At 43.0% G+C, this 22548-nt stretch overlaps 1 protein-coding gene and 2 pseudogenes across 1 annotated transcript; 1 reads left to right on the forward strand and 2 right to left on the reverse strand.

Moving 5' to 3' along the window:
* Positions 1-959: 959 nt before the first annotated feature.
* Positions 960-22517, reverse strand: Bag4 (BAG cochaperone 4). Its single transcript, XM_051169432.1, has 5 exons — positions 22184-22517; positions 15150-15254; positions 4723-4977; positions 2741-2992; positions 960-1566 (listed from the first exon to the last, which is right to left on the reverse strand). Exons 1-5 carry the CDS (start codon positions 22454-22456, stop codon positions 1081-1083), a joined length of 1371 nt encoding a protein of 456 aa, XP_051025389.1. The 5' UTR covers positions 22457-22517; the 3' UTR covers positions 960-1080.
* On the forward strand, positions 6249-7862 carry LOC127209773 (60S ribosomal protein L17-like; annotated as a pseudogene).
* LOC127209786 (electron transfer flavoprotein subunit alpha, mitochondrial-like) lies at positions 12108-14444 on the reverse strand (annotated as a pseudogene).
* Positions 22518-22548: the final 31 nt, after the last annotated feature.

Below are 22548 nucleotides of genomic sequence, written 5' to 3' on the forward strand. Positions count from 1 at the left end.
CTTTCTTATGAAACAGACAATTCTGTATAATTTATTCTATGAAATAAAGACCAAATTTAAATGAAAATAATGAACTTCCCACTGTAGCTATGGCTGACTCATTCCCTGAGCGTGAATCTCCTTTTCCTTCTATCAACTATAAACTGAGCTCAAATCTGCCCCAGACACTATTAAATGGAGAACAGTATCATTAAATAATCATGTTTGTTACTGTTTGCAATCACTATTTATACTAGTTTTCATGTTTTTAATCATAAGGCTCTCTACATAAGCAGCAATAGCCAAAAGATATTTTTCTTAAAAAAGCAATTTCAAAGTGGATCTTTATCTAAACACAACAAAAGGGCAAAGAATGTCTACAAACACTGCCATTCTTATGTTAATGTAATTTCCAAAGTTTCATTCCCAACAACTATGAAAAGCAGAAGTGGGAAGAACTCTAACATAACATGCTAAACAAATAAGGGAGACAAATGACCGACTCGGGAGGCCACTACACACTGCAATATATGAACTCGTTTAGAATTGCCCATCTATCTGGCTGATAATATTTGATTATATTAAACATATTACTACAAAATGTACCAAGAAGAATAGTGTTACATTTGTGACCTGCAGATAACAAAACAAAACGGAGGTCCAAGAGTCTAAGCTATAATATACACGTGAAGTATATGCAGTCACAATGCACAAAAATGTGACAGTCCAGATGCTTACAAAACAGCCTGTTTGTCTCCAATGTCCTTGATAACCTGTGAATAAAGTCTACTTCCCTCCAGCGATTTGATAAGCAGCAGCTACAGACACCCATGGATTTTTAAGGAGTGGGTCTACTTGGCAAAACTGATAATCCAGTTTCCTGTTGAGTTCAGTCATCTGAAACCTGACAAGCATCTTGGAACTGGTGCTCTTCCATTCCTCTGCCAGCTTTTCTGCGCTTTTCCTTTCAAGCTTTAGGTCCGAAGAAAGTTGGAATGTGCTGCTTCTTGTCACAACAGGCATTTCAAAGAAGGTAACTAACCAAATTAAAAAGTTCTTTGGCCAAATTAGTAACAGGCTTACCCTTCATTCTAAATTATTTCATAATCCCTTCTTTTCTAATTTTTCCAGTATGGCCTGGATCTTACAAACAGCCTCTTTCCTGGCCTGACGGACAGAGTCCTGGCCCCCAGTTTCAACAGAATCCAGTTCTAAAAGTTCCTTTGTCAGCATTTCTTCCAGAAGCCAGTAAGCTTTGTCTGTCTTTTTCCCTACAAACTCTTCTACTTCTTGCTCAAGATACTGAACCTTCTCCAGCACGTGGATGATTTTTTTAATACTTGGAGGAGTGCTTTCATCTGCAGAGAAGCACTCCTCAGGGAGATGATTACTGGGAACTTGACTGCTGGGATGCTCACTTGTGGTGTTGCTGTACAGCTGAGGCTCAGCACTGTATTGGACTTGAGAATCCAAAAGGTCTGAATTGTCATTGTTCATTGTCCCAGAAGCCTCATACTGATGGACACTGCAAGGGAAGTTGTGCCGGTTCATGCCTTGCCCCGACTGGTTAAAGGAGTATGAGGGATCCTTGGAACAGGAAGACAAAAAAGGCGAAAAAAGCTGTTTTAATGGGAAGCCATCGAGGTAAGATACACATCTTTCTTTTTTTTTTTTTTTTTTTTTTTTTTTTTTGGTTTTTTCGAGACAGGGTTTCTCTGTGTAGCCTTGACTATCCTAGACTCACTTTGTAGACCAGGCTGGCCTCGAACTCACAGCGATCCGCCTGCCTCTGCCTCCCGAGTGCTGGGATTAAAGGCGTGCGCCACCACGCCCGGCTAAAATACACATCTTTCACTGACCAGGAAAGTACTTGAAAAGATTCACACAAATAAAACCGGTTCCTACCTTAATCGTTGGAGAACAACACTGTTAAGGAGATAAAAGGGAGAGCCCTTTCAAGGGAAGGGCACAGAACGCCTAATATGACGGCTGGAATCTACCTCAGTACAAGTTGTTCTTGTGAACACTTCACAATTTTACTACCTCACAATTCATCTTGTGGCCTAATCATTAGTTCTCCTCCTTAAATAGCAGAAGCCTCTGGTCACAGCCAAAGGCAGACAGCTTTCTGTCTGTGGCTTTTGTAACCACCACCACACAAGCCAACATGTGCTACTTCACACTGTTTTCCACTTCTATCCACATAGCACTTGAGACTGTAAAATAAAGTCTTTGATTCTATTTAATATTCAGATAGTCTCACAGCAGAAAATAAACATTTTCCTTTTCTATTTTATTTATTTATTATTTATACAGAGTTCTGCCTGCATGTGAGCTTACACGCCAGAAGAGGGCACCAGATCTCAGTATAGGTGGTTATGAGGTGGAAGAGCAGACAGGGCTCCTATCCACTGAGCCTTCTCTCCAGCCCACTCCCACCCCCTTTTTAAAAAAAGATATTCAAAGGACCCAAATTTGATTCTCAGTAGCCAGAAGGCAGCTCATAACTGTAACTCCAGTTCCAGAGGATCTGGCTTCCATGATTCATTGAAACATAGGCAGCCGGTACATCTATACACATAAAAAACAATGGGAGAGTACAAAAAAAGAATCTAATAATAATCCCCCAACCAGCTTTTTTTTTCTTTCTTTCTTTTTTTTTTTTTTTGCATTTAACACAAACACTTTTGTCCAGAAGTGTCACCTTGTGTTTTCTGAACTACCTAGAGATCAAGAGAATAGCATTTGGAAGGCCTCCCACCTTAGGCTGTTGGAGTGGTGGTGAAGGAGGTGGCTGAGGAGAACCGTTGCCAGGCCATGGTGAAGCACTTTCTGTCATGTAGAGATTCCCGGGCGGTGCTGAGGATGCAGCTGAAGGCCAGGGGTAACGGGCCCCCATCCCATAAGCACCAGAAGCCCAGGCATCATCGTGTGGTCGTGCAGTCGCTCCTGACTGTGGCACAGTGCGGTTACCATCTCCATAAGGATAATGGGGCAAGGTCATTCCAGGGTTCTAGATTGGGAAAAGCAAATGCATGTTGGTTGGTCACTGCTTAAAAACAAAACTTCAAAGTAATAAAAATAGCATAGACAGGTCCTGACCTACTAGTAACTTATTAATCAGTAACCAAAAATTCTCCACACCTGAGAAAACCTGGCTCCCAAAACAAAAAGAACAGAGTTGGTGAAAGACTCAGGAATTAAGACCTAAAATTCACTGGAAAAGCATGTAATTTTCCAAAAACACTACAGATGGATGAATCCATATGCTATAATAGAAGACAGTAGAACTCAAGCCGGGCGTGGTGGCGCACGCCTTTAATCCCAGCACTCAGGAAGCAGAGGCAGGTGGACTGATGTGAGTTTGAGGCTAGCCTGGTCAACAAAGCAAGTCCAGTACAGCCAAGGCTACACAGAGAAACCTTGTCTCAAAAAACAAACAAACAAATAAACAAACAAAAGAACCAGAAGAAGAAGGAGGAGAAGGAGGAGGAGAGTAGAACTCTTCTGGAAGCCAACAGAAACAAGCATGGCATAGTTATAGCTCATTAATATACACCTTGCAGCACTGGGAAAGTGACAGGGAAGATTTCGAGCAACAACTAAAGATTTTATTTTATTTAAGATTCCGTTATTATTTATACAGTGCTTTGCCCATATGTACACCTGCAGGCCAGAAGAGGGCATCAGATCTCATTATAGATGGTCGTGAGCCATCATGTGGTTGCTGGGAATTGAACTTGGGGCCTTTGGAAGAGCAGACAGTGCTCTTAACCTCTGAGCCACCTCTCCAGCCCCCTAAAGACTTTATTTCATTACAGAAAATGTACAGGGGAAATATGTTTCAGTGGTTAGAGCACAAACTGGTCTTCTAGAGGATCCCAAGTCCTAGATACCATAACAGGTGGTTCCCAAACCTGTCACTCCAGTTCCGGGGTTTCTCATACCTCTGGCCTTTGTGAGTACCTGCATTCATGTGCATGCACACAAACATAGTCACGAGCACATGCATGCACACACCCATGTCATTAAAAACAATTAAAATAAAGGGGGCCAAGAAGAGCCAGGTATGGTGGTATATGTCTTTAGTCCCAGCACTCAGGAAGTGGAAGTAGGCAACTTGCTGTGAGTTTGAGGCCAGCCAGGTATGTACTGGGTGTTCCAGGTGCCCAGGCCTACATACTGAGACCTGTTCTCAAGAAAAACTCCAAAATAAACAAACAAAACAAAATGATAAATTATGGGCTGGAGAGATGGCTCAGTGGGTAACAGCACTTGCTGAACCGGCATTTGGTCCCTGAAAACCATAAAAGGTGACAAAGTTGTCCTCTGACCTCTACACATGGGCTGTGGTGTATGTGTGCCATCCCCACAACTCTCATCATGCACACAAATAATAAATATAAGTTACATTTAAAACAATTATGCTTATGACACTTTAAAGGTACCTTCAGCCAAATCCAAATTTAGGCATCAATATAACAGAAGCCTCTTCCCTCACTTGTAAAAACAAAAACAAAAACCCACGCAAACAAAAAACCTGACTATCTATAGTGTTTTCTTTTTTAAAAAACGCCTTACTATGTAGTCTTGGATGGTCTTGAACTCAAAGGGCTTCGCCTGCCTCTGCCCCATGAGAATTGGAGTTAAAGGTATACACACCTGTGGCTCTAGTTTTCTCTAACTTTCCACTGTTTACAGATCAGGAAGTAGAGGCACTTTCCCTGCCAGGAAACCACTTACCTGTGAAGCAGGGTACCCTGGAACCTGACCCCTCAGAGGAGGTGCTTCTGTTGGACAGTCCTGCTGAGAATATATCCAGCGAGACACTGGTGTTGGGCTGTTCCCAGGTGAGCGGTAAGTGCTTGGAACTTCCGTGGAGTAATTGCTCTGAGTATAGCCAGGTACATAATAAGCCCCAGAGTATGAGGCACTGCTTGCTGCAGGGCCTGGAGGGTATGGGGGGCCATATGCTCCATTTGCATAAGAACTCACACTCTGAAAAAAAGAACAACCAGGGAGAAAAAAAGATAAATGGGTTGAAGGGCTGAAATGTCCTTAATGTCCAACCTTGAAAGCTTAAGGAAGAAACAGTATCAGTACCTGGTGAAAATCTAAGCTACCTAGGCGGTCTATGAGGTACTCTTTCTCTTCTCTATAATCACAAACCACGCGCTGACCTCAGGCTATGACCCTAAGTTCTGTTGCATTGATGGAAGAATATATTGTGATGACAGATAAGGTGACAAGGTAACATCCTCCTCAAACATTTTCTTTTTTTGTTGTTGTTGTTGTTTTGTTTTTCCAAGACAAGGTTTCTCTGTTAAACTGAGCCTTTGGTTGTCCTGGCTCTCTTGTAGAGCAGGCTGGCCACGGACTCACAGAGATCCCCCTGCCTTTGCCTCTGTTGGGATTAAAGGAGTATACTACCATGCCCAGCAATCACATCTCCAAGCAGAGAACCTGTGCCCACAAGAGGCATCTCTAGGAAACCTGAGGGACTAGCTAGAGAAAGAAAAGAACTATTGGGCTAGAGAGATGGCTCAGGGGTTGACGTCCAGAGTTCAATTCCCAGCAACCACATGGTGGCTCACAGCCATCTGTAATGAGATCTGATGCCCTCTTCTGACCTGCAGGTGAATATGCAGATAGAGCACTCACATACATAAAATAAATAATTTTTCTTTAAAAGAGAAATACCATATATATTAGAAAGGGAAAAATCATGAAACAGGTCTCACTCTGCAATAGGTTTTTATATTTAATTACTCAGCTTCAGTTTCTCTACGAGAAAAATGGAGAGTCTAAGCTGACCTCTGACTTAGCAGGTACACAGCATGCCCAACAAATAGTGATTACATTAGTGCATGCATTCTGAGAGTTCAAGAAATGAACCCAGGTCTGACTACAGTCCAGACTGAACTATTTAACACCTGCTTCCCAGACAACAGCAACAACAGAGGACGCAGAAACTCTCAGTGAACTGCTTACTAGTGTGCTTTACTGTAGTTTAGTTATTGTTTTAAATAGTGTTGGGGACTAAACCCAGGGCCTTGTGCCTGCCAGACAACTGTGCTACCTCCAAGACACATTGTTGGTCCTTTCTCCTGTAGTTTTAAATCACCTACCCAGACTATTACATAGTTAATATCCACAATCCTGCTTAATGCTTCAAATAAGATTAAAGTTATGCTCTAAATTTAAAACTGCTACTCTGATATTTTCTTTGCATGTGCATGTGTGTGCCTGTGTACACGGGAGGATGCACATATCAGAGCATGCTCGTGGAGGTCAGAGGACAATATAGATGGTAGGTCCTTGTCTTTCACTTGCCTTTGAGCTTGTATGACACAGGCTCTCTTATTCACTGTCTTATACTCCAGGCTAGGGATTACAGACACATGGGCTACTGCATACAGCCTTTATGTGGTTCTGGGAATCCAAATGCAGGTCATCACATTTGCATGGCAGGCACTTTGGACACTGAGCTATCTCTAGTCCCATTTTAGCTTTTTAAAATAGTAAAAACACAGAATCACATATTCTTGTCATGGCTGTTGTCTTTAATCCTTTTCGTGTTCAATACACATGATTAAAATGGCTGTATTAGCTTTCTGTAAGCGGCCAGAGGTGACCTGCAAAGATGGTTCACTACTCACTTGACCCAGAAGACCCTACAAAATCATGCAAATCAAGAGGTTCAAATCTTCGTGTTCACTTTAAGAACACCCGGTAAACTGCCCAGGTCATCAAGGGTATGCATATCCGAAAAACCACCAAGTATCTGAAAGATGTCACTTTAAAGAAGCAATGTGTGCTGTTCAGGTGGTATAGTGGTGGAGTCGGGAGGTACACCCGGGCCAAACTGTGGGGCTGGACTCAGGGTCGGTGCTGAATTTTTGCTGCACATGCTGAAAAATGCAGAGAGTAGGGTTTAGATATAGATTCCCTGGTCATTGAACATGTCCAAGTGAACAAGGCCCCTAAGATGCGCTGATGAACTTACAGAGCCCATGGCCGGATTAACCCATACATGAGCTCTCCCTGCCACATTGAGATGATCCTCACTGAAAAGGAGCAGACTGTTCCAAAGCCAGACGACGTGGCACAGAAGAGAAAGGTATCCCAGAAGAAACTGAAGAAACAAAAACTGATGGCATGGGAATAAATACGGCATAAAATAAATGCAGATAAAAGTTTAAAAAAAAAAAAATGGCTGTATTGGCACTTGTATGCAATCCCAGCAGCATGTGGCAGGGAGAATTCCAAGTTTGCACCTAGTAGTCTACATAGTGAGTCCCTATCTGAAGGGAAGAAGGAAACCTAATTGTGTGTGTACACCTGTGGTCCTAGCACTAAGGACAAGAAAGAATTCTGATGTAGAAGACAGCCTGGCCTATATTAGTAGGACCTATTCCAAAAACAAAACAAGAGAAACAAAAATACAAATGCCCAAAGAATTGCACGTGTGGTCAGAGACAACAAAAGATTAAAGAGCCAAGTAATATACTCCCCATAAATCCTTGAGGTTTTCAGTCTGATAAAATAACTCCTTAATAATTCAAATACAAAGGTCAGATTTGATAAAATGCCATGTGTGGTTTTGGTCTGTAATTCAGCTTCCCAAGGAAATCATTCATTTAGAAAAAGGTCACAGGCATGAAGCTATCATGTATATTATTTGTAATTACACAATATAGTACATGGCTGGAGGGATAGCTCAGCAATTAATAGCACTGGCTGCTCTTCCAGAACACCCAGGTTCAGCTTCCGGCACCCATATGGCTGCTCACAACCATAAGTAATTTTACTTCCAGGAGATCTGATGCGCTTCAAGCTTCTACAGATACAGCATACATGTGTTGCACACATATACAACTAGGTAAAACACTCATATATATAAAATAAAAGCAAGTAACTCTTGGCAAGTCTGTAATCTCAGAACTTGGGAGGCAGAGACAGGCAGATCTCCGTGAGTTTAAGGCCAACTTGGCCTAGAGTCCAGGACAGATGAGGCTACACAGAGAAACCCTGTCTTGAAAAAACCAAAAACAACAAAAATAAGTAACTCTTAAAAAAACAAACAAAAAACCACACACACACACACACACACACAAAACGAGTTAGACAAAATGTCATAGAACTTAAATGCACTATGATGATCAAATTACTTAACAGATTAAGGACTGTTCTATTTATTTATTTGTTTGTTTCTAGAAAAAGATTTAATTGTGGGACACATCTTTGATTTCAGCCCTTGGGAGGCAGAGGCAGGCAGATCTCTGAGCTTGAGGCCAGCCTGGTCTCAGTTCCAAGACAGTCAGTGCTACATAGAGAAACCCTGTTGTGGAGTAACTAAAACAAACAAACAAACAAATACGTAGAGGCAGAGATAAGGAGAATTACAAGTTCAGCACCAGGAGATGCTTCACGGTGAATTTCAGAAGAATATCCTTTACATACAGACCAACATATAGAAGAAATTGAAAAATAAGGAGAGAATGACAATCACTCTGCTGTGCCGCCCTAATATGAGCTATTTGGGAAATGCCTCTTCAGCCTTCCCTCTGTCATCTGCATACAGCTTTTCAGTGTTATAATTCAGTTTTAGTACTCTGTGTGTGATGCGTGTTGTGTGGTGGTGGGAGTGTGCCATGGTGCACTTGTGAAAGTCAGACGACAGCTTTTAGGGTTTTTTCCCACTGGATCTAGGGATTAAACTCACACCATTAGGTTTACAAAGCAAGCACTTTTGCCTACTAAGCTATCTCTGCTACCCTACTGCACACTTCTGTGTTTCCCTGTCATGTGCAGGTTACAGACTCGATGACAGGAACTTCGTCGTCCTCACCCTCTCCTCCACAGCTCTGGGCTACGAAGTGCTGGAATCTCAGGCCTGTGATGACCATGCCAGCTTCTTCTCCCTCCTCTTCTTTCATATTAAGCAAAATTTCAAACAAAAATAGAAAATGAATGTTCCTCTCAGCTTCAGCAAAGTTTCAACCTGTTGACCACATTGTATTCATCTTTGTAGTATTTTCTTGGGAGTATTTTGAAGCAAATACCAAATGGTGTATATTGTTGATTAAATAAACCTAAGTATGTGTATTTAAAAACAACAAAACAGGGGGCTGGAGAGATGGCTCAGAGGTTAAGAGCACTGACTGCTCCTCCAGAGGTCCTGAGTTCAATTCCCAGCAACCACATGGTAGCTCACAGCCATCTGTGATCAGATACCCTTTCTGGCCGGCAGTTGTATATGCAGGCAGAGCACTGTATACATAATAATAAGTAAGTAAAACAACAAAACAAAAACCTACCGTATTGTGGTAGTATAAGTGAAATTGTCCCACATGGACTCTGACATGTGAACACTTGGTCCCCAGTTGTTGGTACTTTTTGGGAGTTTTAGGAGGTATGGCCTTGCTTAAGGAAGCATATCACTTGGGGGGTAGGCTTTGAGAATTGAAAGATTTGAGCCATTCTTAGCTTAGTTTTTCTGCTTTGTGCATATAGTTTAAGATGTGAGCTCTCAGCTTACTGTTCCAGTCTCTATGCCTCCACTCTACCATACTGGGACTCACCCTCGGGAACCAAAAGCCTAAATCAAGCCTTAAGTTGCCTTGGTCATGGCATTTTATCACAGCAATAAAAAGATGACTAATACACATACCATGATTAATAAGAAGTGCAAACGAGATAACTCAGTAGGTTGAGGTACTTATCACGAAGTCTCATCACTCAAGTTCAGTTCCTGGAACCCACATGGCGGAAGAGACCATTCTCACTGGTGTACTGGGCTCAATGTATGTGCCCTGATATGTGTAACATTCAACCCATCATCACCCACATGATAAAGAAATAAATAAGACCAGATGTGATGGCACACATCTTTATTTCCAGCACTCAGGAGGCAAAAGCAGAAGGATCTCTATGAGTTCAAGGCCAGTCCTATGTACATAGCAAGTTCCAGGCCAGGCAAGCCACATAATGTGATCCTGTCTCCAAAATAAATAAAGTGAATAAAGAAATGTAAAAGACAAAGCAAAAAAAAATTTTACTTACATGGAAACAACTCTAAAATCTGTTTGTTTCTCAAAATTAGTTGAATAAAATCCCATCAAAGACTTATCTTTGGGACTGGAGCATTGGTTCATCGATTAAGAGTACCTGGTGCTTTCCCAAAGGACCTAGGTTCAATTCCCAGCACACACATGTCCACTCAGGGATGTCTGTAACTTCAATTCCAGGGATCTGACACCCTCTTCTGGCCAGACACACATGCAGGCAAAATACCAATGCATGTGAAATAAAAATTAATCAAAATCCCTGCATCTTAGGAGCAGGGATTAAAGACATGTGCCACCATGCCCAGCTTCTAGATATTTAGTAATACACTTACATTATTTATTGCAGTTTTCTTTTTTGTTGTTTTGAAACAAGATCTCCCTATGTAGCTTTGGCTAACCTGGAGCTAGCTATATAATCCAGGCTAGCTTCAAATTCATGGAAATCTGCCTGCATCTGCCTCCTGGACACCAGGATTAAAAAGCATACACCACCATGCCTAGCAATAAATTTATACTTAAAAATAAACCTTATTATATATTACAGAACAAGAAAAATTCACAAAATAACTGTTTGGAACAACAAATAATTAAAAAGGAACATAATAATCAGTTCATCAAAGGACATTGTACCTGCTGTTAGAATTTTCCCCTAAAAATATGAATTTCTGTAATTTTAGCTGTATACTGAGAGTCAGAGTCAGTCTTGCTCGCTTTCTCATTTTTTGAGACAAGGTTTCTCTGTGTACCCCTGGCTGTGCTTGAACTTGCTCTGTAGACCTGGCTGGCCACAAATTCAGATATTCGCCTATCTCTGCCTCCCAAATGCTAAGATTGAAGGAATTAATCATCATTTCAGAGAGTCATCATCTTCTTCTCCTCTTCTGTGGGAACCATGCTAAATTCAGCCATGTTAGAAATCCCGTGCTTAGGCTGCAAACTGTGACCTTCCAGTTGTTGACCCTTGCTGAAGGAGGTCTTGTGTTCTAGGCTATCTTTGGATTATCTACCCAGAGAAATAGGGAATTCCTTACAGGGAACTGCCTAGAGAAATAGGGAATTCCTTACAGGGAACTGCCCAAAGAAATAGGGAGGTTCTTACAGGGACTACCCAGAGGATTAAGGAAGTTCTTACAGGGAGCTGTTCAGGTGATTGTATTCTTGCCTGGGGGCTAGGGAAAGTTGGATTAGAATAGATCTTGTTGACCTTGCTATATAAAGTCAACTAGCAGCCGGGCGTGCTGGCACACGCCTTTGATCCCAGCACTCGAGAGGCAGGTGGATCGCTGTGAGTTTGAGGCCAGCCTGGTCTACAAAGTGAGTCCAGGACAGTCAAGGCTACACAGAGAAACCCTGGCTCGATAAACCAAATAAATAAATAAATAAATAAATAAATAAGGTCAACTTGCCCGCACTAAAGAGAGTCTTGATCAGAAATTTCTAGATTTGGTTCATTATTTCTCGCGTCTCTCTCCCCACTTTCAATCCGCACCCCCTCTTTCAGGTGAACCCTTGTCCCATGGGCCGGGAAACTCTTCCTCCTCCTCCTCTCCTTCTTAGATTTATTGTGAGGGCACCAGATCTCATTATAGATGGTTGTGTGCCACCTTGTGGTTGCTGGGAAATGAACTTCAGTAGAACTGCCAGTGTTCTTAACTTCTGAGCTATCTCTCCAGCCCTCAGAGTTTTCTTTTCTTCTTTTTCTTTTCTTTTTTTTCTTTTTTTTTTTTTTGAGACAGGGTTTCTCTGTGTAGCCTTGGCTGTCCTAGACTCACTTTGTAGACCAGGCTGGCCTCAAACACAGTGATCCGCCTGCCTCTGCCTCCGGAGTGCTGGGATTAAAGGCGTGCACCAACACGACCAGCTAGAGTTTTCTTTTTCTTTCTTTCTTTCTTTCTTTTTTTTCTTTGGTTTTTTGAGACAGGGTTTCTCCATGTAGCCTTGACTGTCCTGGACTTGCTTTGTAGACCAGGCTGGCCTCGAACTCACAGAGATCCGCCTGCCTCTACCTCCCAAGTGTTGGGATTAAAGGCGTGCACCACCACCGTCTGGCTAGTTTTCTTAAGGCATGATAATGATTTTTTTCTTCTTCAGTATTTCAGTTACCTCAGGAACCATCTTAAATAAATCTGATTATTCCATATCTTCCATTTGCATATTCAGAGCTTCTGGGTCTTTGCTAATAGCTACAATTATCTCGCTGTCCTTCATTCTGGCCAAATACTGGACAGCTCCAGGTATCCTGACAGCAATATAAAGTTCTGGGGCTACTACTTTTTCTGTCTGACCAATTTGCATGCCATCAGAACAAAGCCAGCATTGATAGCAGCATGGGAGTCACCAACTGCAGCCTTTAGCTGATCTGCCAGTCTTCTAGCAACTCAAAACTCTACTCTTCAAACTCAGACCCCACGTACCACCACTCTGGCATCAGCTAGTTCTGGTTGATCTCTTTTCCTCAAGCCACTGATATTCCTGCTGGCAGAGAAGTTGGTGCCTTTTCTGAACCAGCACTACCTCCACTTGTTGCTGCAGTCTCAAAAGTTGTTAACCTGAAAAGAAAACAGCTTTGCATTGTCATCATACTTTACTGTTCATAAAACATTTCCTGCATGGGTGGTTCTCATAAATGTGTCATGTGACTTGATCTCAGTGATGCCAGAAATTGGGGGAACATCAAGTTTGGGTGCTATTCTGGGCAAAAGGTTCTTTCAGAAGGCAGACGCTCCAGCACACATGTTGTGTAACTGAACTGTTTCTGAGTTCTCAAAATCAATGGTGTCCATTCTTCTGGAAGGAAGCCTTTGTACAGACCATGCTGAGCTATCAAGACTTTTGTTAACGGAATGGGTACGTTCAGCTATTACCAAGATTCTGTGAAATCAGAGCAACAAGGCCTTAGTCTCAGCAACCTGGAGCTGTGGGAGCAGCGGCTACCTCTGTCAACCATCCAAATGCTTCTCCGCATTATTTTTACAGTAAGTTTAGCTGTTAAAAATGTTATATGAAGGGGCTGGAGAGATGGCTCAGTGGTTAAGAGCACTGGCTGCTTTTCCAGTGGTCCTGAGTTCAATTCCCAGCAACCACGTGGTGGCTCACAACCATCTGTAACAGGACCCGATGCCCTCCAATGTACTCTAATACATAAAATAAACAGATCTTTAAAAAAAAAAGTCATATGAAGCCAGGCAGTGATGGCGCACGCCTTTAATCCTAGCACTCGGGAGTCAGAGGCAGGTGGATTGCTGTGAGTTCAAGGCCAGCCTGGTCTACAAAGCAAGTCTAAGACAAGCCAAGGCTACACAGAGAAACCCTGTTTCAAAAAAACCAAAAGACAAAACAAAAACAAAAACAAACAAACAAGTTATATGAAAAGCCAGGCATTGTGGAGATACCTTTAATCTTAGTATTTGGGCAGAAGAGGTAGGCTTTTGAAAGTTTAAGGCCAGCCTGGTCTACAAAGAGAGTTCCAGGACAGCCAGAGCTACATAACAGAGAAACCTTGTCTCAAAAAAAATCCCATATACTGGGGCTGAAGAAATGGCTCAGTGGTTAAGGGCACCGCCTGCTCTTCCAGAGGTCCTGAGTTCAATTCCCAGCAACCACATGGTGGCTCACAACCATCTATAATGTTATCTGATGCCCTCTTCTGCTGATAAAGCACTCACATACAATAAATACAATAGATAAATCTTTTTTAAAAAATCCCATATATACATATACACACATATATGTATATATGCATACACACATATAGAATCTAGGGGACATCTTGGTGTTCATCTCTTCAGCCCTCAAGTAGATTCTTTAAGCAAAAGGAATCTGTGTTTAAGAATAGTATGTGCCAGGCAGTTGTGGCTCATGCCTTTAATCCCAGCACTGAGGAAGCAGAGGCAGGTAGATCTCTATTTGAAGCCAACCTGGTCTACAAGGTGAGTTCAGGATAGCCAGGACTCTGTTACACAGAGAAACCCTGTCTTGAAAAACAAAACACAAATTTAGAGGAAATTATATATGCTGCTCTGATTCTAGGAGAAAATGTAAGTATGAATTAACAAAACTCTTAACAGAAGGTTAGGGAGGTAGCTCAGGTGACAGAGGACTTGCCTAGGATGCACAAAGACCTGTATCAGCAACCTGCCTAGACGCTACCCTGATGCAATGGACAGTATGGGAACAGGCAGTATGGGAGTAACCAACCACTTTAAAGAACTGGATATAAGGTCTACTCCACTAGATGGAACCCATACTTAACACTGCTAAAGTGACCAGGGACCTTAGGTAACAGACCCAAAGGGAAAGCCTACTGCTGTTATTCTGCTAAAGAAACATAGCAATAAGATAACTCTTAATGACATATGGCTAAACGCATACATCAGTGCACTGCTCAGCCCTCATCAGGGAAGCTGTTTCTTGCAGAAACTGGTAAGTAACACAGAGACCCACCACTGGACAACGTGCAGAGAATAAGAGACTGTAGTGCGCTCAGCCCAAATGGGATGCCTCTATCCAATTATCTCCCCTCAAGGCTTAGGGATCTAGTTGGGTAAGATGACTCCAAGGAAACAGCAACATCCTAACATACAAGGGTTGATACACATACGAACCCACAGAGACTGTGATTATATGTACAAGACCTGTTTAAACCAGACAAAAATCCCCATATAGAAAAGAGCAAGTGGGCTGGGAGGGGGTAGCATTCGCCTTTAATACCAGCACTCAGAAGGCAGAGGCAGGCAGATCTCTGTGGGAGTTATTGGGAGGCAAAGGCAGAAAAAATTTCTGTGAGTTAAGGGCAGCCTGGCCTATAGAGATAATGCCAGGACAGTCAGGACACAGAAAAATCCTGTCTCAAAAACCAGAAGACTAGCCGGGTGGTGGTGGCGCACGCCTTTAATCCCAGCACTCAGGAGGCAGAGGCAGGCGGATCGCTGTGAGTTCGAGGCTCAGCCTGGTCTACAAAGCGAGTCCAGGACAGCCAGGGCTACACAGAGAAACCCTGTCTGAAAAAACAAAAGAAAAAACAAAACAAACCAAAAAAAAACCAGAAGAGCAAGGAAAGAAACTAAGAAAGAAAATAAATCTGCCAATCTCCAACCATACCTGGCCTTGTAACTCTGGTCTCACAGGATATGAACTTGGGTATGGGGCCCTCGATCGCACAGAATTCCAGTAGTTAGAATTATAGCCAGGATATGGTGGCTGTTCCTAAGGAAAAAAGAAAACAAGTCAATGTTAAATAGCATTCCTTCTGTTGCTGATGCTTTCTTTGGTAAGTTTCCCTACATACCCCAAGCTGGCCTGAAGCGTGCTATGCCAGCAAGGCTGGGACCCAAACTTGCATTCCTCCTGCCTCTACCTTCCCAGTGCTAGAATTACAGGTGTGTGTTACCATGTCCAATTCACTCTTAATTCCAGTTAGACAGCAAAATAGATACCTCTAACAAGAGGCAAGAAAAGGGACATCAGAAAGAACAACAGACAAAAAAGGATCCTTATAGGGGCTGGAAAGATGGCTCAGAGATTGAGAGCACTGACTATTCTTCCAAAGGTCCTGAGTTCAATTCCTAGCAACCATATGGTGGCTCATAACCATCTATAATGAGATCTGGCGCCCTCTTCTAGCATGTAGGAACATATACAGGCAGAATACTGTATAAATAATAAATAAACAAATATCTTTTAAAAAGATCCCTACTATAGAGCCATTATAACACTTAAAAAGATAAGTTATAAAGTAAACAGCATGCCCCAGGATGCCACACCACTCGAAACGCTAATAGAAGGAATTCTATGTCAAGATGACTAGCAAAACGAGAGATAGCAGTCTGCCTTTATCCACTCCCAATCACTACCCCTCGGCAGTACATTTTGAGTATACCCAATCTAAAAATTTGAATTCCAAACTGCTTTAATTCTGGGTATTTTGAGTTTTGATATGACACCCCAAGAGGAAAGATTCACACTTGATCGATATGATGAGCTGCAGTCAAAAGACATGTAACGGATGTGTGGCTCAGTGGCAGAGCACAGCAAAACAAACAAACAAAATGCAGGGGCATTAAAATGTGTATAGTTAACTTCAAAGTCACATGTAAATGTTGTACATAAATGAATTTTTTAGCGTGCATTACTGTTTTGCCTATATGTATGTCTGTATGAGGGTGTCAGATCTTGGAGTTACAGACAGTTGTGAGCTGCCGTTGGGTACTGGGAACTGAACCCCGGGTCCTTTGGAAGAGTAGTCAGTGCTCTTAATGCTGAGCCATCTCTCCAACCCCACATAAGTGAATTTCATGTTTATATTCAGGTTCTGCCTTCAGAATAACTCATTGTTTTATGCTTTCAAAAGTCTGAAACCCGGATACTTCTAGTCACAAACATTCAGATATGAGCTATTTATCCTGTCCAACTAGTACAAAGTCAGTTATTTGTCACTATTTAGAATTAAACTTACCTAACAATTTTGGAACACAAAACTATTGCCACACAAGTTAACCATGTACATACATCTATTTGTTTTGTACTCCAGTGTATTTCCTATGGCTAAGCTTTCTGCTTACAACCTGTAATTGAATGCCATCAACTTGTGTAGAGCAATCACCACTGGAAGGTGTCAGTCTAGCTATGATGACATCATTTTTTCAGGCTTTGCCTTCAAATAAGTTGCAATAAGCAGTTAAACTCTTTGGGGGGTTTTGTTTTTGTTTTTTGTTTTTCTGTTTTGGGTTTTTCGAGACAGGGTTTCTCTGTGTAGCCTTGGCTGTCCTGGACTCACTTTGTAGACCAGGCTGGCCTCAAACTCAGGTTGATCCACCTGCCTCTGCCTCCCGAGTGCTGGGATTAAAGGCGTGCACCACCACGCCCGGCGCCACGAAACTCTTGTAAGAATTCTCCAGACCAATTCTTAAACCATTCTGACTGTCTACTTAACACACGATGTGTTTATTCTTCAGTAACCTGAGTTACTTTGCCTTGAACTTAGAGTTTAAGTGTACTTCTGGCTCATAACAAGCCATTTGTATTTCCTTTAAAGTATAGGGCTTTTGCCTACCAGTTGTTGTTTGTGGTTGTGTTGGATTAAACCTGGAGTTATTGTATATCTACACTCTCTACCAAGAATTTAAATCATGAATAAAGAGAAGACAAGGGCTGAAGCTGACTGCCCTAGAGGTAGTGAATCTAAGCCTAGATCTCAGATCCCCATGGTCAGTCCCTCCAGGAGAATCTTTAAGGTAGAACTTAACTACCAGTACCCCCATACTGTTCACTTCCTCTCCTCCTGCCTCAGCTTCCTAACACCACAGTTCCTTGCTTTTCTTTTTTCAGATAGATTCACCTCGCAAAACACACTGAAATACAGTTATTCACTGTGTATAGAAAACGCATACAGCTCTCTGGTCTGGTTTTGTTTGGTTTTGGTGTTGTTTAGTTTGCCTTTTCTTTCCACACTGAAGATTAAACCCAGAGTTTTGTGATGCTGGGCAAGTGTTCCCAGTGTGGCACCTCCCTAGCCACTCATTATCTTATTTTTGAGACAGGGTTCTACAGGTTGCCAGTCTAGCCCGAAATTTTCTATCCTCCCATCTTAAGCTACCTCCAAAGTCGCAGGCCTGTGTCACACACTCGGCTTCTGTTTTCATTTTTACTATAGGTCTCAAGTAGGCACTCAGCCGTTAACAATTGCATAGAGATGTCAGACGCTCATATTTTCACTCTCTAGGACTTCACTTTTTTGTCACATCAAATCTCTAATTAGGGCCGTTCACATGAGCATGGATGAGGAGTTATTTATAGGAGCATGGACAACTTAATATGGCTACATCATTGAAGACCACCCCCAAGTCCACCCCAGCGACTATCAGCTCCACTCGCCCTTCTGGAAGAGGTGGCATCTTGTCAGACGCTCTCTACTAGCGTCTGTTTATGGCCTACAAATCCTCAGAAAGGTGGGGCCCCATGAGCCTCTCCTCCATCTATGATGGAGTACTGCTGAGCTAGCCGTGTGCTGATAATCATAGCTGTACAGCAATTCATCAATGCAATGATTACATCACACCCTGAAGACAGTTGTTCATAACACCCCACTCCTTCCTCTGCTCTTGCACCCTCTCCACTCCCACTTCCATAACGTTCTTTGATCCTTGGAGGGAATAAAACGAACAACCTATTTAGGGCTAAGTATTCAATGGTCGTTTTTTTTTTTTTTTTTTTTCCAGCACAGTAACCAGTTATGAGTCTCAGCATTAGTCACCACCCATTAGAACACACACACACACAAAACTCCTACAATAACAGCAAACCTTTGACCAAACCTTAGAACAGCACTAATCCGTGAGCTGTAACAGAGATGATTAGAAAGAAGCTCTTTGGTGGGCACACTTTGTCCATTTAGCCGCAGCAACAGCAGTTTCCCTCCCCATTAGGTCTATGGCCTCCCCAGCCACAGGCTTCTGAACAGGCTCACAGTACCAGGCATGATTCTCTCCTGTAGAGTGGGGCTCAGATACAAAGTGGTTCATGAACCCGTAACAGTCATGACACTATCACACAGGTAGACACCCTTTACCAGGCAAGTTAGCGGTACAGCATGGATCTGTAACCTGAAGACTGTATTTTTTTTTCAAGCAGCTTGTACAGCAACTCAAGGACTATGAAAATTAGCCAGCAGGGAGAAAGCTTCCAGTTCAGTTTCACTTGACTTTTCTATGTCTTGTAAACAAAGTAGGTAGTGTCTTCAACAACATGATTTTACCATCCAGTTCTGGTGGCTAACCAAGAGCAGTGGCAATAGGATAGAAATATTACAAAAACATGCATGTATATGCATCATCATGTGTGTGCCCGGTGCCTGAGGAGGCCAGAAGAGGGCATCAGAGCACTGGGACTTAGAGTTACAGACGGTTGTGAGCTGCCATGTGGATGCTGAAGTGAACCCAGGTCCTCTGCAAGAGCAGCCAGTGCTCATAACCATTGAGCCTCTCTCCAGCCCTGCAAGTTGTTCTCTTATAAAACTGGGGAAAATGGTAGATTTCCAATTTTTTCCTATGCCAAATTTAAATATGTTGATTTTGTTGTTTTACTTTTTGAGACAGGGTTTCTCTGTGTAGCCCTAGCCATCTTGGAACTCAGTCTGTAGACCAGACTAGCCTTGAAGGTAAAGACCAGCCTGACTTTGCCTCCCAAATGCTGGGATTAAAGGTGTGCGCCACCACCAGCTGGGCTTAAGTATGTTCATTTCATAACAGGCAGGATGGTGCTCATCTACACTCTCAGCATTTGGGAGATAGAGGCAAAAAGCTGGGAAACTGAAGATCCTCCGTGGCTACATAGTGAGTTTAAGGCCAGCCTCAGACACAAGGGAATTAATTAGTAAGTCAGGGCTTAGTATGCTCAGAGTGAGCCCCTCAGTGTACTGAGTCCCACTGAGTTCCCACACAGTACCCACAGACCACATGCTCTAGGCAGGCTCTTAAAGCTCCCTGTAGGGTTGCAGGTATAGGTAAGTCACAGGTAGAGAGGATGCCTAAAATACACAAGGTCCTGGGTTCAAGTCCCACTACCGGGGGAGGGGAGAAAAAATTTTCCTATATCTCTCTTTCCCCATGTGTGGGCATATGCATGTTTGCATGTGTGAGGACATACATGTGAGGGGTACATGTCCATATAGAGGCCGGAGGCTGATTTTCTCAATAGCTCTTACTGTGCACATACACCCACAGGTCAGAAGAGGGTATTGGATCACATTATAGATGGTTGGAGCCATCATGTGGTTGCTGGGAACTGAACTTAGGACCTCTGAAGGAGCAGTCAATGCCCTTAACCTCTAAGCCATCTCTCCAGCCCCACCCTCTCATCCTTCTAAAGTTGGGATTATAGGTGGGGCCACCCCAGCCAACCAACACTTAAAAGGGCTCTAGGGATCCAAAGCCCAATCTCCACACTTGCAGGACAGGCCATATCCCTATCCCTGTACTCCACCCCAGCCCAACAGGTATTTGTTATAAAATTTCGTAAAAGCTAATAAAGTTAAGATTGTGGATTTGAAAAAAAAAGTACATCTATGACAACATGTATATCTTTGGCTTATTTTCTATGGGTGTATAGAAATTTCTACTCTTATGCTAGTTGGTGGTAGTGCACACCTTTAATCCCAGCACTCGGGAAGCAGAGGCAGGCAGATTGCCGTGAGTTCAAGGCCAGCTTGGTCTACAAAGTGCGTCCACAGGACAGCCCATGTTACATAGAGAAACCCTGTCTCAAAAAAATTAAAATAAATAAATAAATATTTACAAGTGCCCATTATACATTTCCAGTTTATTTCAAATTACTCTGGCACCATATGTGCCCTATATGCATAACTCCACTCCAATCAAACCTCACAGCTCCTTACAGGACGCTGAACTTTAACAGAAAACATACTTTGAGTTTGATAATGCAGCAACCTTAATAGAAGCCAGTTGGCAGTTTAAAGTTCAACTCCTTCTCCTCATCAACTGATCTTTAATTTGGGTACTTAAAAGCCTGAGTACTTCATCGGTGGACCATGTGATTACAGTCCACCAGCCCACTCATCCCACCCTGCTTACCTAGTCAGCACTGAAAACATGTGTCTTTTTTTTTACAGTTAACTTCTTAATGCTACATGTTTTTTCATTCTTACACAATTTTTAGAGAAATTATTTTTTAGTTTCTTAAATGTTTAACTCAGTGGTTTTTAGGATACTCAGGATTGTGAAACTATCATCATTAACTTCAGAACATTGCTTCAGAGACCAGTTTTTCAACACTTCCTTCCAGGTCCCAACCCCAGCAGCTTTGTCTCTAGGGATTGTTTATTCTGGGCACTATGTATGAATAGAGTCACACAGTATGAAGTGCAATTCTTGTGACTAGCTTCCACCACCACGCATGATTCAATCAAAGTTCATTCATGTTGAGACAAAACATGTAGGGGGGGTGGGATTCACACCCTTCTAGGTGTTATGTTCTAAAATATACACCATGTTTGTTAATGCTGCAATCTGTTGATAACTAAATGAGTTATTTCAACTTTTGGCCATTATAATTAATGATACCTTGACAATGCATTAAAATTCCTTATGTGGACATGTTTTCTATTTCTTTTTTGTTTGCCTTTGTTGTTCTTTGTTTGAGATGGGGTCTCACCGTGTTACCCTGGCTGACCTGGAACTTAGTATGTAAACCGGGCTGCCTGGCTGGCCTGCCTCTGCTTCCTGGGTGCTGGGATTAAAGGTAGGCATCACCACTCGTTTTCCATTTCTTCAGTATACTTGCAAGTGGATCTGCCAGGTCATAAGTTAATGTCTCTGCCAGAAGTTTTAAGAACAACGCAGCTATTTAAAAAAAGCACTGCACTGTTTTTATAATCCCATCATTAATGTTGGAGAATTTTACAATTAATTTCCAGCAAATAAGGATGTTATGAAGACCAAAAGATGTGTGCCACCATCCTATAATGATAGCTCCATACAAGGAGAAAATAGAAATACATTTTTGGCATGTACACAAGTAATAAAATGTTTCAGGTACAAACATACTAAACAAGCTCATCTCTCGGAGCCTACTTCATTCAAAAATTGGGAAACATTAATCACGACTGTCTTGCAGTCTCGTGATGACTAAATAGAACGTAAAGGCGCTTTACAGCATTGTTTCAACTCCAGGCAAAGCTTTAGTGATAAGGGGCTAAATGAGCAGCCCGCCCCGCACAGATCTTTCCCCGCGGGAGGGGCTGCTGAGTAACGACTGAGACTGTGTAGCTCCCCTAGCCACGCAGGATGAATTGTTACAGCCCAGTAGCTCTAACCTACGCTCTCGGGAGAGAGATTCTGCATCCTGCTACTTAGCTTAGGGAGTCAGGGCAAAATATATTTTCGCGTTTGGTGGCAGCAGGCACACTTATGATGGCTGAAGTAAACACGAAGGGACAAATGGAACCCAAGCATATATCCCCTCACTTTACGTCTCCAGTCTCCGGTCTCTGCACCCTCCCCAGTAGAAGAAGAGCAAATCAGAAACCAGAGTCGTAACAAACCCTAAGTATAAAACCCCCACTGGTCCTCACCTCCACCCAAGACTTCCCTACCGGATCCCCGGAAGACTTCGAACCTTACCTGGTGGCCTCCCCCGGCTCTGCCCGGTTCTGCCCAGGCGCCACCAGAAGGGTAGTAGCCATCGCCACCTGCGCCTTCCCCGGGCCAGGTGGTCTCGGCCGGGGCGCCCCCGCGCCCCCGCCAGGAAACCGGAGGCTGGGGAGGCTCGGGGCGAAGAGGAGGATATAACGGCGGAGGTACGTGCACCGGGACATCGCCTCCCCCGGGCCCGTAGTAGCGGCCGTATGAAGGGCCGTCACTGGGGCCGTAGCCCGATCGCCTCAGGGCCGACATGGGCTCCGCAGCCGCGAAGCGCTTCCCGCCCCCCACGGCCGGCCCATTGCGCAGGCGCCTGCGGGCGACAGGTACTGGCGGGCGGTGAAGGG

The sequence above is a fragment of the Acomys russatus genome, chromosome 27 (assembly GCF_903995435.1).
Source record: "Acomys russatus chromosome 27, mAcoRus1.1, whole genome shotgun sequence".
NCBI lineage: Eukaryota > Metazoa > Chordata > Mammalia > Rodentia > Muridae > Acomys > Acomys russatus.